Raw genomic sequence first — 16,625 nt, forward strand, 5'->3', positions numbered from 1 at the left:
GGAAATTTATCTAAAAGAGGAATTACTCCTCTGAATTTTGTTACACTGCAATAATGAACAACTAAGTAGCTATGTAAATGATTCACTACATGAGAGAACTAACAACTACTCCAGTGTTTGATTTTCATTCAGTAGAAAGCTATTGAACTTAACATAAAAGCCCACTCTGGGTTCCTCAGGAGGTACCTCTTTTCACCACTCTTCTCTTTGATGCAGTGTCTTTCAATATGATTTACAAAATTTTCACACCCATGTTATTCTTAGGAAGTAAAAATATTCAATTTAATTGCCCTTTTTATTTTCCACTTTCACGAAGCTTGAAGTACTTGTGTTTCAACTATGAATAAACTAAATTTTCATGAGATGTCAAAGGAAAGAAATATAAATACAAGATTTATTTTCACATACTTAAAAAACCTGCAATCCTCAATTATTTCATATATCCTGGACTCAGTACAGATTTCAAGAAGAGCCTTTTGGAACTCTATTATGTATTTTAAGAATCTGACAAAAGTTCAGGACATTAAACTAAATCTGCACTTATTTTTATAACAGGTACATAAAGTAGTTTCCTGACCTAATCTGACTGCTGGAATATGCAAAAGCAATAAATCACAGATGACACTGATTTTCTATCGTAATAAAAAGCTAAAAAGTACACTTTTGGCACAGCTACTAGTACATTAGTCCTCTTAACATTTACAGAAGTATATAACAGCCAATATCCTCTGTTAATACTGATATTCAAACAAAGCAGCTAAAATACTGTCATTACAAGAATATAAATGTAAGTCATTCCCACTTTTACAGATGTTTGGTATGCTTATCAAATGTGTCCAGTCTTTCTATCATCACACAGTAAGGAATGAAAAGAGAAGTATACTATATGGAAAAGAGCATAAGTAAAAGGAATAGGGAAGGCCTGGCCCATATATAAGAAACCAAAGTGATGAAGCAATGGGCCAACTACACTTTCTTTTTCCTCCTCCCCTATTTTTGCTCAACCCTAACTGCAACTTCATTACATAAGTTACCTTTAAAAATTACATTTATCTGAAGGCTGGCTTTAAGGGTAGCATGTGAATGAAGCTATGAAATATACAGGATGTCACATCCCATACATAGACAGTGGTTTACAGATCACACATGATATGGACACGTTGGAACACATACATATCCTGTCTGCCCAGCAACTACAATTCATGGGATTTTTACAAGAAGTCTAGGTTGACTCCATCCAGGATGCTCTGGAATGATGCAGGTTTTGGGGCAGGCAGTCAGACACAGAATATTCTAGTAACCCAGTAAACCATGCATTCTGCTTATTCACATATTGCTGGGGAGATTTTAAAGGTACAGATGACAAGAGGCTGCTAAATTTTCAGCGAAAATCAATAGAGATTTGACACTCAGCTTTTGGGTAATCTCCAGTTCAGTGCTCTTAAACTCATTACAGTACACAGTTCTCTCCAAGAGTGATGTAGATCACAAATCTTAAATCCAAAGTGCTTTTAGAAGTGAACAATTTTCAGGTGACAAAAAAGGGAAGGCTTTTTTTTAAAAACAACACTTTAGAGAAGTCCCTACATTTCTACATTTCTTCCATGCTATTGAAAAATCATTTTCGTTTTGTTTTGGTTTATAGTGCAGTATCACACTGTTCTGCAATTAGGAAAGCACAAAAATTGACTTAAACACTGCTGCTTTATCTCACCCTCAGTTCATATATGAAAGATAATGTCTTAGAGATAAGCTGTGTATGAGCCTTAGCTTTGTACATAACATACAATTAGAAATAACCGTTATCTATAATTAGTCAGAGATAACTTAGAAGAAATACCCTACAAATCTGAAGACCACATTTGCTGTTAGTATAAACAAGGTAAGCCCTTTCACTTCACACCCCTCCCCAATTTGCTGCATATGAAAACTCCTGTTCTTCTGTTAACCGACATAATTTGGCACCAAATTCTTACCTGCAAAAACTCTCTGACATTTGAGCCCAAGACACGTAGAATTGTATCATAACCAGATTCTTGACAAAACACAAAAAACATCTTCCCAAACATTTGAAGAATTTCCCCAGCATTTAGATCTAGTTAAGACAGGAAAATATGATTCAGTTCGAACACCGTATTTCACGCACTTCGCTTATTACTTTACCCTTGTATTCATAAACAAGAAAGACAGTACCTAAACTCTACCCAGATCCAGAGGTCTCCAGTAAAAGAACAGCAAGATTCCCTGATATGAAATGAAATGTGCCCATGTCACAAATATTACTTCACTTTAAAATGGAATACTTTGGAAGTAATAAAAATAATTTCAAGGAATAAAAGGAATAAAAATATCTTAAGAGAAATAAAAAACCCACAATCCTTTCTTCTTAGATGTTAAAAAAAATCTCTCCTTTACTAATACTCTGCTTTCACTTCCTCTTTAACTATAGAACACAGATTTGGCAGGGAGGAGAGGTATTACCTTTTTTGTGATGAGGGGGCAAGAAGATATCTGTATTACTTACTAAGAACCTTGCTTGCAGCTGCAACCAGGTCATAGGTTTTGGAATCATCATAAATTATTCTGACCAGAAACTGTCCTTCTTCATCCAGCTGTGCCTCCTTCCTGAAGAAAACAGAATAAAATCTTTTCACCTGGGGGAGAAGTGCCATATTGAAAAAGGTCTTTTAAATAAAATAAGTTTTTAGGGTTACTAAAGATAGAAAATTAGAAATAAATTTGTTCCATATCTCAGTCATTAGTGTACAATACAAATATCTCAGACCACAACTGTTCCGAAAATAATAATTAGCTATAACAAAATAAAAACAATTTTTCAGTACAGAGCCTCAGAAAGAAATTGCTGAACTGATAAAGACACAATTTGCATTTTAAAAGAGGGGAATATCCAATAATGCAGCCCAAGACAGGCTCTTCAAACACTTCTTAAGCTTTTTCATTCCATCCAATTTTAATTACACTTTATTTACAATAGGCATGGGATGGTTTTAACAACCATTTGCACATATTTTCAGAGAGGAATTTAAAACACAGATATAGGTACCAAATCAATTATCTTTTTTCAGAATTCTGCACATGCCCACTGAACAGGAAAATAAAGATGCCAAGATTTTGCAAGGCCTTGTTCTCACAATGCACATCAATTCTCATGAGTAAAGTATCACCACTTCGATATATCACAATAAAAATACACATTTCTTCATTAAAGGAAACAAGTCCCAATCCCAGGTTCAATACAAGACTCATGCATATGTCTTGTGCACAGTTACTACTGATACTAAGTCAAAAAGCAAAACAAAATGACTTCTTAGTTTTTCAGGATCATTTAATATTCTTTTCAACTTGAACATGGAGTCAGCAGCTTGTCCAAAAGGCAGCACAACTCTGTAGGCGAATTTTTCATGAGAAAAACGAGTTGATCCCACTAGGCAACAAACTGTTGTGCCTTCCAAGCCTTGCATTTGACACAAGGGAGTTTCTAGGGAGGGTCCACAAGTGCCTTTCCCCCTGTTTTACTCCACCTGCTCAGCACAGGAGCCAGGCCACCGGTGCTGCAGCAGTGGCTGAGTCCCAGCTCTTGGGAGGAGGACAGGGAGCACCTTCCTGGGCAGGCAGACCCCAGGACCCTGAAGAGCCAGGTGCCCCCTGTGGTTGGTCCCACCATGCATAGGGCATGCCCACGGATACGGCCCTGACTCTGCCCAGCTTCAAGTCAAGTCATATTCTGTATTTGCTCTTTTTTCCCTTGTATGTTCTCCTTCAGCAAAGAGAGGTGGATGTGCAGGAGGACACAGGGTGGTCTCTGAGGAAGTCATGCCCTGTTTGTTGAAGTCCTCTGGCAAATGAGCACAGCCTCCTTTTTCAGTATATTTTTTAAAATAAGTGCTCATCTTCTGTGGTTTTGCCACAGAATGGGTCTCGATAGAGACATTGTGCTTTGCAGAAATAGTAACAAAAGAAAAGCCATCTGTAGGTACTCATGCTGTAATTTATGTACCAGAATGAATTAGCAAAACTAATAAGATCATGGATGGCATCACTAGTATATTTGCAGGTGGAGGGTCACAGCTACCTCATTAAAAAGAAATTATACCCTTAATCTAAATGCATCTCTATGCTGCAGAACACTTCTGAAGTCAAAAACGTCAAAGAGACAGGAAAGTCTACAAGTGATTTACTGAATCACACCTTCTTATATCACACCCAAAAAAAATTAGTACCGGAAGTTGTTCTTCAGAAAAAGCTTTAGAATTAGAAAAACTATAACAAAGGTAGATTATGAGGTAGGTTTTATAAAAAACTAAGCACGGGGGATGCAAATCGAGACATTCATCTACTTGGTATTAGAATAATTATTTTTCTAATGTACAAATGAAAGAGAATCATGAGTAAACAATTATTTACTGTACCACCGTGATGAAGGGCTTTTACCAAAGTAGGACAGAAATGCTTCCTTAGATAATGTTCAAACCTCCAGCTTAAGAGCCAATATTTCTAATTGCTCTGAATTTTTCTTGGTCATCAGAGGAATTATAAGCATACAAAACACAGATTCTAAACCTAGTTTGTAAAATTCTGCATCCCATTTTACATCAAACTCTTTCTCTCCATCATCATAACATGATCAACCATTAATTAAAATCAAAGACTTTGACAGAAACTCAGATTTTATTTTTCTAAAGTGGGCATAATTTATTTTAAAAATTAAATAATACAAACTAATAATGCCTGAAAACAATTCGTTTACAGATGTAATGGAATTATCCATCCATACAAACAGAAATATTTTCTGTGATACTCAAGGAGAGGTCTGAAAATTAAGTACTCTTGTTCATCTTAAAACTGCTAGATGGCAAATTGTACTGCTGAGAAGGCCTGATTCCAATCTCATATGGCAGTATTCTATTGACCTAAATAAAATGACTCATCATTTAACCCTCCAATTAGTAATCATCAGTCTTTGATAATCTGTTCATTTATCAATGGATGTCTGGATTTCTTTTTCCTCTTCATCTTTCTTTAATCTTGCTCATCACATTCTTCCCACTGACCAAAAATTATACATTGTTTTTATATTTTAAAAATATACTTAATTTTGTTATTAATTAATGAAGTACTGTAACTGTTACTTGAAATAAACATTTTATACTCACTCTAAGAATGATGACCTAAAATAAGCTAAGCAGTTTTCCTAAAGGACTATGACAGGGCTAGAGGGGAGGTGAGAATAAATATCCTACACAATTCTACATAAAAGGAACATCATTCTCTATCCAATGACACAAAAAATATTATAATAAACTCAATGGGGGGTCTTTATTTTCATGCTCTAAAATATTTTCATATTCCAAAATAGTACTTCTGGTCCTCTTTCCCCACCATTCTTTGAAAACTTCAGATCAGCCTCCAGGATATCAAGTCTCACAGATTCCTGAAAACAAATCCCATGCCACATATTCCTTCTTTTACTAAGCAGAAGGAGAGCTAGAGTTGTTAGTGGGAAATGATGTCTTGAAACATATGAGGTAGTCAGGGACAAGAAGGTAGAGTTTACAGTTTTCTTAAGAATGGAACTGAAATGAATATAAGAAGAGAAAACCATCTTGATTCTTTGATTCTCTTAACATGGTATGTATCTGCAAGTCAGCTACAATTTGGAGGAAAGTTTGTAAAGGGTGAACAAACTTTCCCACATCCCTGATACATGCTGTGCTTTCGTTTAGTCTCTCTGATCTCAGCCAAACCACAAAGGATAACATGCACATCTGGAAAAGCAATGAACATCCTCAAAAATACTGCATACTTGAACAATTCAGTAGACAGAGATTCTGTGTGTGAGAATTCTCTCTATGAAAAATTGACCCAGATTGATGATGCTGGTATCTCTTGTTTCAAAACTACTTACATTTCTTTCCAATTATATTGACTGGAACTTTTCCTGTTTGCTTCTCTGTGCCAAGTCATGGTTTTTTTCTTATTTTCTGTGTCCAAGTTTTTCTTCAGTGTCTGCAATTTCCCTGAGCCACCACTCTTTAAAATTAGCACTTGTAATTTCAGTGCCTATTCCATTTAATTATTTTAACTATTTTGTTTTTCTCCAGTTTACTCAAGATCCTTCGGATCACTCAGCAGCTATCTTCTCTGTAACCTTAATGATGTATTTCCCTTTTTTGATAAAGGTAAAAAAAAATTTCTACAAAATTTGTCAATGGAAATATTTATTCCTGCAGGACATTACACTCCTCAGTGATACAGGCAAGTATCTTTGCTTGTCCTACAAATATGGCAAATACCATGACACTGTCTAATCTAAACCTGTGTCAAAACATAAACTGCCTTTTTAAAGCCCCCGTTTGAAAATTATTAAATTCCAGAACTTTTCCTCTACCTTTTCAGGTCCATTCCTTCTCCATACCTCTAAGATCTCCTGTGCAGGTACATCCCAACAATTTAGCTAGATGCTGAGCTGAAAAATAATTCAGTTAGATATTTGTTTTTCTGTATTATTTTTCTGCTAGATGAATTTCCCGGTCTGCTTCATCACCGTTGCTGCGCACACAGAACATGTGGCCAGAGAGAGTGACTGAGGACAGGACAGGACGTTCAGTGAAGTCAGCTGAAGGGAAATCAGTAAATTCCCCTGCCTCTGGTGAGCTGGGTCTGCAGCTTCTGAAGCCCTTCTTCCTCCCTCAGTAATCTGACAGCAGTGAGAACTTCCAAAAGTCTTTCTATCTGAAATACTACTTTTAAGACTAAATGTGAAGGGGACATGCTGCTGAAAGCTTATCCAAAATGGCCACTGCAACATGAAAACACTCCTATTTTTACAGAGGCACTTGTCTTTCAGCAAGTCTACAAAATAGCAGGTCCTCTAATAAACTTGTTTCAGAGACCACCACAGCTATCAGCACCAGAGAGGTTGACTACAACACAGCCACCAGCAGTCTAGGAAACAGGAATGGGCAATACCTAAATGGTTTCCTCATGGCTGCACTTTTCTCTCCTAAGTATCTGACCTCTACCTGATTTATCAAAGCTTCCTGCATTTATACTAAGAGACTGGTTCTATGACAAGGGTGATATGAAGAAATATATGACAGTGTTGTGAAAACTCTTATAAGTAATACTGAAAGTGTGGCTGCTTTGTCATCTTTGCAGAGCTGATGTGGTCGGCTGTCCATTAACAGTAATTCCTACAATGTTACACAGCTGTATTTAACTCCATAACCTGAGTACCACATATGAAAACAAAATTGCCTGTGTGGAAAAAGGGATGGCTACAAACCCAAATATAAGAACTTTAAAAGACCAGAAGGCTGCAACTGTTCCCATCTGAACAGCTTCCCTCTCCTGGCTGACAGATGGATCATGAGCCAGGATTAGAACTGCAATATAAAAAGGCACCCTTAGACGCAAAAAATTTACATTTGGCTGACCACATTTCACAGAAAACTTCATAATCCATAGCTTTACAAAAAAACTGTGGCACTTCTCTGGAAATGTTTTGCTGCAGTCTTTAATCACAGTTTTTGATGAGATAAAGTTATGGGAGGAATTAGCATAGTTCTGCTGTTTTCTGCAGACTGCAGTGTTTGATCACAAAGACATTAACAGCAATAACAAGTTGTTGGTTTCTTAAGGACTTGACTGGAAACAAGCCAAAAGCAACAAGCTCTGGCAAATTCCCAAGCCCTGGTTAATTCTTTAGTGAAGTAGCCGCATTACAGTAGCAAACTTTTAACTTTTGTGTGGCCTTTCTTTAAAAATAACTTCCAAGTCAAATAGAACAGAATTTACAACGAATTTCTCATTTACATTTCTAGAGACAAAAGAAGCATGGGGTTTGCTCCCCTGTAAGTTTCTGTTCAAAACCTCCAAAAATCCCAGGATTCTAATGCTCTTGCCCAAGTTGACTCCTGTCACATGAGATGTGATATTTCATGGTTCAAAACTTACATCCTATGACATTCCTGTCCTAACTGCTATGGTCTGGCAGCCCGTTTTATTTACTCTGGACTAATTTTGAATGATTACACAGAGCTACTTGAATTGTGGGAAACAAAGATTCCAGCCCAGACTTTTCTAAAATGCTTTTGTTTTCCTCCAGAATGTTTGCATTATCCAGGTTAATGTGAGGCATTTTACTTGGGAAAGAAAAGAACCTTAATCATTGCACCACAGAAAATAACACAGCTATACAGAGGCCATTTTTCACATACAGATTTGACCTTGACATCACTGGAGAAATTCCTATTGAGTAGATCAAAGAAGGATCAAGGCTTAAAGCAGTCTTTCCTCCATCAGTCATGCTAACACCCCCCCAAACTGCTGTTGATCTACCAGCACAGGACAGTGTTACAAGTGATACAATGGTCCCTTTGAAAATCTTTCCCATTGTGCAACTAGTTTAGTATTTGTAAACACACCACTAAAGTTAAAGGTAATGTTAATAATTCACAGAAATGGATGAAATGTTACGTGTGGACAAGCATTCCAACCAAAACTATTCTTAAAATCAGAACAGATCCTGCACTTCAGATTTTTAAACCACAGATTGCGCACATTTTTATTTCTCACAGAGGAAATATTTTCTCTATTTTGATGTAGTTAGGATTTCTTTTGCCATCTTTTGAGATTTTATAGGCAACACAGATAGACAAGATGTTATGTCAGGTCGGTCTTACTTTTATAGCCCATTCTGCACAAGGTGAATTTTAATGTAGTTTTTCAGTCAGACTGTAGCATTTAAAGGGAATTTGAATAAATCATAATAAAGAAGAAGATTGCTGCTGTCGAACCTTTTTTATTCCTGTGAAGTAGGACTTGCTACTCCTACCCCTGTAGTCAGACAAAAAGCTCTAATTTAAAAAAATTCTTACAGAAAAAGAACCCTTCCCATTTGCATGCAGTAAATATAGAGGGAAAAAAACCAGTACAAGACTGCACTACTTTGCATCCTGAAGATGCACAAGCGTCTCTGTGATACACCATTACTGTTTAGAAGCTGTTGCTGTCACTTTAACAGATCATCCAGCATCCCAAAAACACAACTGTATCTCCTCCTATCAAAACTCCAGTCCAAAGTGCATGCACTGGGTGTGTCACCTGGAACATACCACAACAGAACCTAGTTCCAAGACCACCTCTAGGACTTCTTCCATGATAGGTATTGTTTCTGTTGGGACTTTTGCCACCATTGTGCTTCATTATTCCTGGTGTACCAAGGATGGAAAAAGTGCTCGTTAAATTGAAGAGATCAGTCAAAACAATGACAAAATAACACTACTGCACTTAGAAACACAGCATGGTTCTGATCTCACTGATAGGCCAAGTCAAGTTTAATTCCGTTCCAAGAGCAGCACTATTAAATGGGATTACATGTGTCAGAACTAAAGATGGTATCTGTGAAACCAGAATCATAGTTTTTGCATCTCATTTACATTAAAATGGCAAACTCACTGCTTACTATATTACTTCACAGATGGTTGGTGTTTCCAAAATGCTTCTCATCTTTTTTCATGTATTTCACAAAGATTATTTACTAAAAACTATTAAAAATATTGAACCACTCTTCCCAAAAGGAAAAAAAGAAAATAGACTTGTACATGTTCTGGATGGTCCAGATATATTTTAAAACACCCAGCTGGGGAAAACATAAATTATATTAAGTTACAAGATTAAATAAAAACGGGAATCTGTCCAGGAAAATGACGTTCTGGGTAAAGTAAATAGGTGTATTTATAGAATTCAGAGTTCTGAGCTATTTCCCAGGTTTACAGGCTGGATATGAGAGTGTTTAATGTAGGATTTCAAAACAAGATAATCCTAGAAGATACAGTTAAGAAAAGTACAAGTTCTTTGCTACTACTACAAATATTAAAAATATAATTAAAAATATAGAGCTAGTATTATTTTCCTTCCTTTTACGTAAGTGGACTAAAAGGAATGGTATTTACAAAATACTCTTTCAAGTATTTAATTTGTAAGAGCAAGCAATATGTTTATAACACCTGTTATCCTGACAGGTCTAAAAGCACTTAATTCTAGGAAAACAGCAAAGTATCTGAAAGATACCACAAGAACACTCACACAGTGTTTCATAACATGCCACTATTTCCTCTTAGCCAGCTTTTTCCCAGGCAAATTAAAGAATTTGGCATCCACTCAGTTTAAACTCCTGACCTCCGAGCAGGTCCTTCCGGTGTGAGGAACTGAAGGAGCAGGCAGTATAGTGTCCTGACCCTAAAAATCCTGTAAATAATAACCTCCAGACGCACGAAGAATCATTTCTTCAACATCAGTTTAAAAAAAAATCAACTTATAAAATACTGCTTAGAGCTTTGGAAGAGTATGAAATAAGGACTTAGAAAAATGAACAATAAATGTTCCTACTTAACACCACTTTCTGGACAAAAACTCATTAATGTTAAAAGCGTATGAATTTAAAAAAAAAAATCTGTTGCCCCTTCACCACTGATGGTTTTCCAAAGTCTCTTTCCGACATCTATTTAAGTAATCTGTATTTTTTTCAAAATTGTCACAAGACTGATTGAACAGAACACTCTGTCTTCAGCACTGGGTAAACTCTCATGGTGCTAAGGAGGCAGCAAAAACTCAATTTTCATGTTTTTTCACAGATCACTGCAATTAATTACAACTGAGTCATACATGACCCAAAATAAGAATGGACATACAATCTAAAACTCTAAGTGAATAGTCTATTTTTTTCATCAGTGTTTTTTGTGAGAGGACAATTAAAATAATTAACATGGTATGTCTGTAACATTACCAAGCATGAAAGAATCAGTAATTGAGGTAAACTGTAAAGTAAGCATTCTTTATAATAAATTAGTTGTGGACTGGGAAAGGGAAATACCGATCAAGGTCAGAGCAGTTCAACCAAGCAGGAGAGGAATCACACAGCACTGACCAAGCCACTGCAATATACAGGTATACATGTCTATGTGGCAAAATCCATAACCAACTTGTTTACCACCTGGACTTCTTCTACAGCTCCTTGGAGGAGAAGTACATAGGAAAGGAATAGCGAAGCCAGAATTTTGATGGTAGAAATCCCAAAGGCACTAATAGGATAAAACTGAAGTCCTAGCCACACATCTAAGCTACACTTAGATATTTAAAAGGAGTTTGGCATCAAGATTTTCTTGCAAATCAGCTCTTCATGAGAAACACCAAAAATCACTGGAAGGCTTTTCACTCGCTTCAGCTTCACATGATTATTAGCTGAAGTGACACACCTCACATTTTTTACACTTATTTGATTCTTATGTCCTGTTTAGTTTGCATGTTTATTGCCAGGCCACACTGTGGTTAAACAGACATAATATGCATGCACACATACACATACACAGCAGTGTTTATATGCTTATGCAGCTACATATACAAATATAGTTTTTCCAAAAATGTAATATTTCTAAGCTGATGATTATCCATCTTCTCTGCTAGCAGAAGTGATGCTGTTAAGACTGCAGACAGATTGGTTTAGACTATGGTACTGTTTTATAAGCTTTTTAAAGGGCTGCCCTATATACAGAACTACAGTCAGCTGCAAACTTAAGAAACACTTTCCAGAACTATTATGAAGAAATAAAACATCTCATAAAGAGCCATAAGCATCTGATGAGCTTTCTTTGGTTTAGTGAAAGCAGGAAAGATGGACTCAGGTCCACTCAGAGCAACATTAGTCTAGTTTGCTCCAAGCCACATTTCCCTGCCTCTCTCTAAGCCTGTATGACACAACCCACCAGTCACACCCATGAGCCCACAGAACCTGGAGGCTACCAGTTCTTTCAGTACTGAGGCTAGATCCCACTTCATTAATGCACAACTATTCTGTATTTTACTTTATCTCATTCACCAATAAATAACCACAGGCTTGATTTACAGCAGTGTTCAAATCCAGCTCTGAAGACAGAATTATTCCTTTCTAACAAGTCTTCACATGGATTTGATCCCTATACTCTTTGTATGCACAAGCATTAACTGCCTTTGAAACAATCTCGTGAGGCCAATTATACCATTTCCACTTTAAACAGGCAAGAACAACATGGACTAAAAGGTTTCATTACTTTTGGGTGCCCAGTATGGGACAGGTGGTCCTGTTTTTTTCACGGTACTGAGTACTTTTTATACTCAAAACACCATTTTCATGGACTTCACAGGCCACCAGCATCAGACCTACAAGTTACCTAAATTCCAACACTTCTTAAGAGCTTACTGCTGCAACTTATAACAACAGTCTTTCATTAGAGCTTTTGTACATATTTTCCTATGTTTCTAAAAAGGCAAACTATACTATCCTATGAACTGTTACTACATCTAAACATTGTGCTAAATAACAGTAGTAGGCCAAAATCTTGATTTTTTAAACATGTCAACAAACTTAAATTGTTTTGATATATTAGTAAAAAGAAAAAACCATCACTGACAAGGTGACATTCTGAACACAGTATACAAACACAATAAATCAAGCTAGTGTTTTTATTCTGCAGCTAAAATATTTTTTTATTTGCTTTAAAGAGCATAAAAATGGATAGTTTTTGCAATGTCAGAAATTCCAAGGAAAGGTGTTTAAAAAAATCCAACTCTGTCCCCTATAAAAAAATATCAAATATATTCTTAAAGGTGTTTCATATTTATTTAATATTGTTTATTTATATTATTTACTGTTTTGGAATATAACAAAAATATAATTAATCAGAATATCACATCCTGTTAATGAAAGTCAGTGGAGGACATTTTTTACATGCATAAATTCATAAAAGCATTTCCCTCTCCTGACTTAAGCAGCCAACCTGCACAACACTGATATACCTAACTGCTAGGAATGCATTTGAAAATGTACCCAATATACATGTATTCTTAAAACACCTACATTTTACTGCAAAAGCCACACTGAGTCACTAAAGTCTATGCTAACCTTCGCCAATAGGATGCAGAAGTTTCTGTGTCTCTTTAGTTTTCTAAAGGCAAATGACAGCCCTGCAGTTTATCTCACTCCCCCAGATTGTAGAGTTTTCTACCACTTCAGTTGAACCCAATTTTAAACTGAGCAGAGAAGCTTTTCACTTTCTTTTTCCACATTTCACCAGGATAATTTCTCAATCCTCAGTGTTTCACCAGTTTAACCTTAACAGAAGACTTACAGGAAAAAAAAAACCTCGAAGAGACAACTAGCCTGGAGCCTTGGTAGGTTGTAATCTGTGAAACTTGGGGGAGAACAAAAATTTCCTTCCTCAAAGGACAATCAATTGACTTTTTTCTCTTCCCTCATGCGTGCTTCAAGATCATTGGGTCCATGTAAAGTTTGTGTCACTCAGCCACTTCTCCAGACCTGGAATCTTGGCAAGTGTAGACACCATATGCCAGCCTAACCTTCAAAAGGAGTAAAAAACAAGTCAAAGGCAGGATGATGCCTTAACTCTACCTTAAGCATTGAGCACCAGGAAAATGAGACTGTTTTGTGGGGACTTGTACCATAAAGACAGAAGGAAGATGAAGACTGCAGCTGACAAGTTGTGCCATTTCATTTCCTAAATCCAGACATTTCATGTACCTGTGTGGGAATGCTAATTTACTCTACAGGATTGTGATGAAGCATTTCAATGCCTTTCTTAATAAGATATTTGAGTTCCCACTCATTTTCTTGGCAATATGTTTGAAAGTGTCACAGTTTGAGCATCTAACCTGGCCTCGATTCAGATTTAGAGGCCCATGGGAAAATTCTGTATTCATTTAATCAGACACAGAAGGATAGTGTTGGGAACCACAGGATAGATGATTGTGTACATATTCCCTACTGACAACAATGCTCTAGCTCCTACATATTGACCTGGAGCTGTTTCAAGAAGCCATCCCTGTTAATGCTTGTTACACAATTAAACCTTTAGACCCGCTGAATGGATTGTTCAGAATTTCACATATACAGCTGTTCAGCTCAGCCATATGTGATACCTGTTGCAGAAGAGCTCAGATTTTATCATGATAGAGGCCCCTTTCAAAAATGTATTACCACGTACTATAAAATATGCCCAACGCAAAAACATACTAGTGAAGACAACTTCTTAAGCCTTGGAAACTTTTATTTATTTTTAAAATGTGAGTAATCTCTCTGTGTTGTTTGGGACAGGTACATAGACAGTAATTCCACAAACACTAATTAGGATCAAGTTCACATGCTACCCTTATCACCCAGCAGTACAAATTTGACCTTAAACAGACATGAGCACAGAATTGGACATATGTGGGAATGGTCAGGCCTGACAACTTCCAGTTTATGTTAGCTAGCGTTTATGCTGGCTGCAGAGGACTTGAAGATATCTAATGCCAAAGGAATCTTGAGAACCACCCTTTCAAGCCGTTGAACCACGGCCACACAATCTGAAATAGTCCTCTGGATGTAACAGTGACAAAATAAGGGATTTGACAGAGGTTTTCTCTTAAGCAGGGAAGGAACAAATGCAAAGTGTCTTCTCAGCAAAAATGTGGCTAGCAGCTCTAAGGAACAGTTTATTTACTAATAACTCTTTGCAGAACTAGTGAGTGCTGATCAAAGAAGTCTGTTTCCATGTATTCTGGGTCCTAAGTCTCCCCTTCCAAGGACTGAAGAAGTGAATAACAACAAGCAATGTACAGGTAGCTTACAAGTGCCAGTAAGCACAAGAAATTACTATGCTGAATCACCTTCACTTCCCACTAAGAAAAATCTGCTACTGCAGAATTCAGCAACTGCAGGACTTTCCTCTTGCTCCCTCTCGCTCATCCAGCTTTGCTAAATCCCTCTAATGCTTCCAGGGCTTCATCACAAAAAAACTGTCTGCAAGTTCAAATTCTCAATTCTATGAGTGGTAGCCAGAGAAAAAGCAAGGAGAAAAAAAAATTTTGAGACTTTCCTGTTGAGAAATTGAGTAAAGGCTCCACAAATCAAAATTAACTTTCACTGCTTATATGCCAGGTTTCTTAATGTTATTTTGAATTCAGCCTATTGGGGATCCAGAAAGTTGGTTCAAAAATAAAGGGCTTTGAATCCTTCTGTGTTTCAAGCATTTTAATTCTAGTTCTTTAGCAAAACCAAGCCATATATCCAAGTATATACTGCAATATTTCCCCCGAACTTCATTGTAAAGGCTGCATGATGTGTAAAAAAAGTCCATTATCTAGTTATGCTTTGTTTTTAAAGTGGATGAAAAAAAAAATGGAGCCTAACTTTCCCAAGAATTCCACTCTCGGGAATTTAAAAACAAAATCAGTATGTATCTTTTTCTGCCAGATCGTGGTTTCCTAAGAACGTGGAAAAATTAATGAAAAAGCAGAAACAGAGACTTGAAGTCATCATTCTGACTCAGATAACACCACTAAGTGATGGCAATAAAAACACCACTCTTAAGAGCATCAAATTCAACTGTTTGGACTTCCAAATTCTATATGTAAGAACTTCATCCAATGTCACTTTTGACCGAAGAAGTTACAGAAGTGTTTTCATGCTTCAGATGGAGCATACCCTTTCAATTCAGTATTTAACTTTTTGAATGTATTTTTGTTGAAGAATGACCTGTTTTCATTACTCCAGTTTATTCAGTTCTATGTTTTCTTTTACCTTCTATCAATATTAAGTACAAATTCACCCACTGGCATTTGAGAATCACTCAGCAATCACAACCCACCACTCCGCTGATTCACATCTCTGGAGTGACTTCAGAGAGAACAAAATAGCAGTATGTGATCAGATCAAAAAAAAGCTTAGATAAATTTTGTGCTGAACTACCCAGCGGTTTTTCTGCTTCACAAAAATGCTGATGTTGTATTGCAAATTCAACTACACTAACAGTGCAAAGTTCCTCTCATTTTTTTTAAACAGCCAAAGACTGTTGACTTCAACAATTACTTCTGCAGCCATGAGTGATTCAACTGATTCCACTCAGCATGCCACAACACTGGTCTGTATCTTCCTGTTGTTTTCTAAATGATTGACAATTCTAACAAAGCCTTTGCAAGAAGTTCATATTTACCTATAAAAGATTAAACACCCAAACTCTTCCATAACATCTCTGTAAGTGCACTACAGGAACTAAAAGTACCTAAAAATGTAGTGGCTATCAGTTGACCCTGTACCATTCCCTAAATCAGCACCACCTATAATCTGTTACAGTGAAATATACAGGGATTAGTTTACTGGTTTCTAAACTCAAGGATACATTACTTTTTAAAATAAATCCTGCTGAATAAATACCCTGTTGTGAACATCTTTTCCATAAGGAACTACCACAGCTGTTTCATATAGGTCAGCTCCTTCTCGCAGCTCAGGTTCCATTTGTATGTTTGGGTGGTGTCGTGCTACAGTTTCCTTTCAGAAAGCCATCTTCTCTGTGAGCTAATGGCAGAGCCTACCTGCTGGGCTGCTACAAGACACAAATGTTTCTCACATGAAGAACAGAAACAGGACATACCAGCTTCCCGAATTTTCATAGCTGACCTCAGAAAAGTATTTTGTATCTTTCTAGTAAATTTGTCCAAAATGTTAAATGAGTAACACTCTCAGGGGCTTTAGTTATCCTCAGTATTCTTTTAGTTGTTTGTAAAATCTT

The 16,625-nt window shown here is 36.7% G+C and overlaps 1 protein-coding gene across 1 annotated transcript in view; it reads right to left on the reverse strand.

Annotated features, from left to right (window-relative positions):
- Positions 1-16,625, reverse strand: part of GUCY1B1 (guanylate cyclase 1 soluble subunit beta 1) — a 42,690-nt gene that overhangs the window by 23,803 nt on the left and 2,262 nt on the right. Inside the window, exons 3-4 of the mRNA XM_032687030.1 lie at positions 2,525-2,625; positions 1,977-2,095 (exon numbers count right to left, since the gene is read on the reverse strand). Coding sequence (XP_032542921.1) covers positions 1,977-2,095; positions 2,525-2,625 — 220 coding nt within the window. The remainder of the gene's footprint in view (positions 1-1,976; positions 2,096-2,524; positions 2,626-16,625) is intronic.

The sequence above is a fragment of the Chiroxiphia lanceolata genome, chromosome 4 (assembly GCF_009829145.1).
Source record: "Chiroxiphia lanceolata isolate bChiLan1 chromosome 4, bChiLan1.pri, whole genome shotgun sequence".
Taxonomy (NCBI): domain Eukaryota; kingdom Metazoa; phylum Chordata; class Aves; order Passeriformes; family Pipridae; genus Chiroxiphia; species Chiroxiphia lanceolata.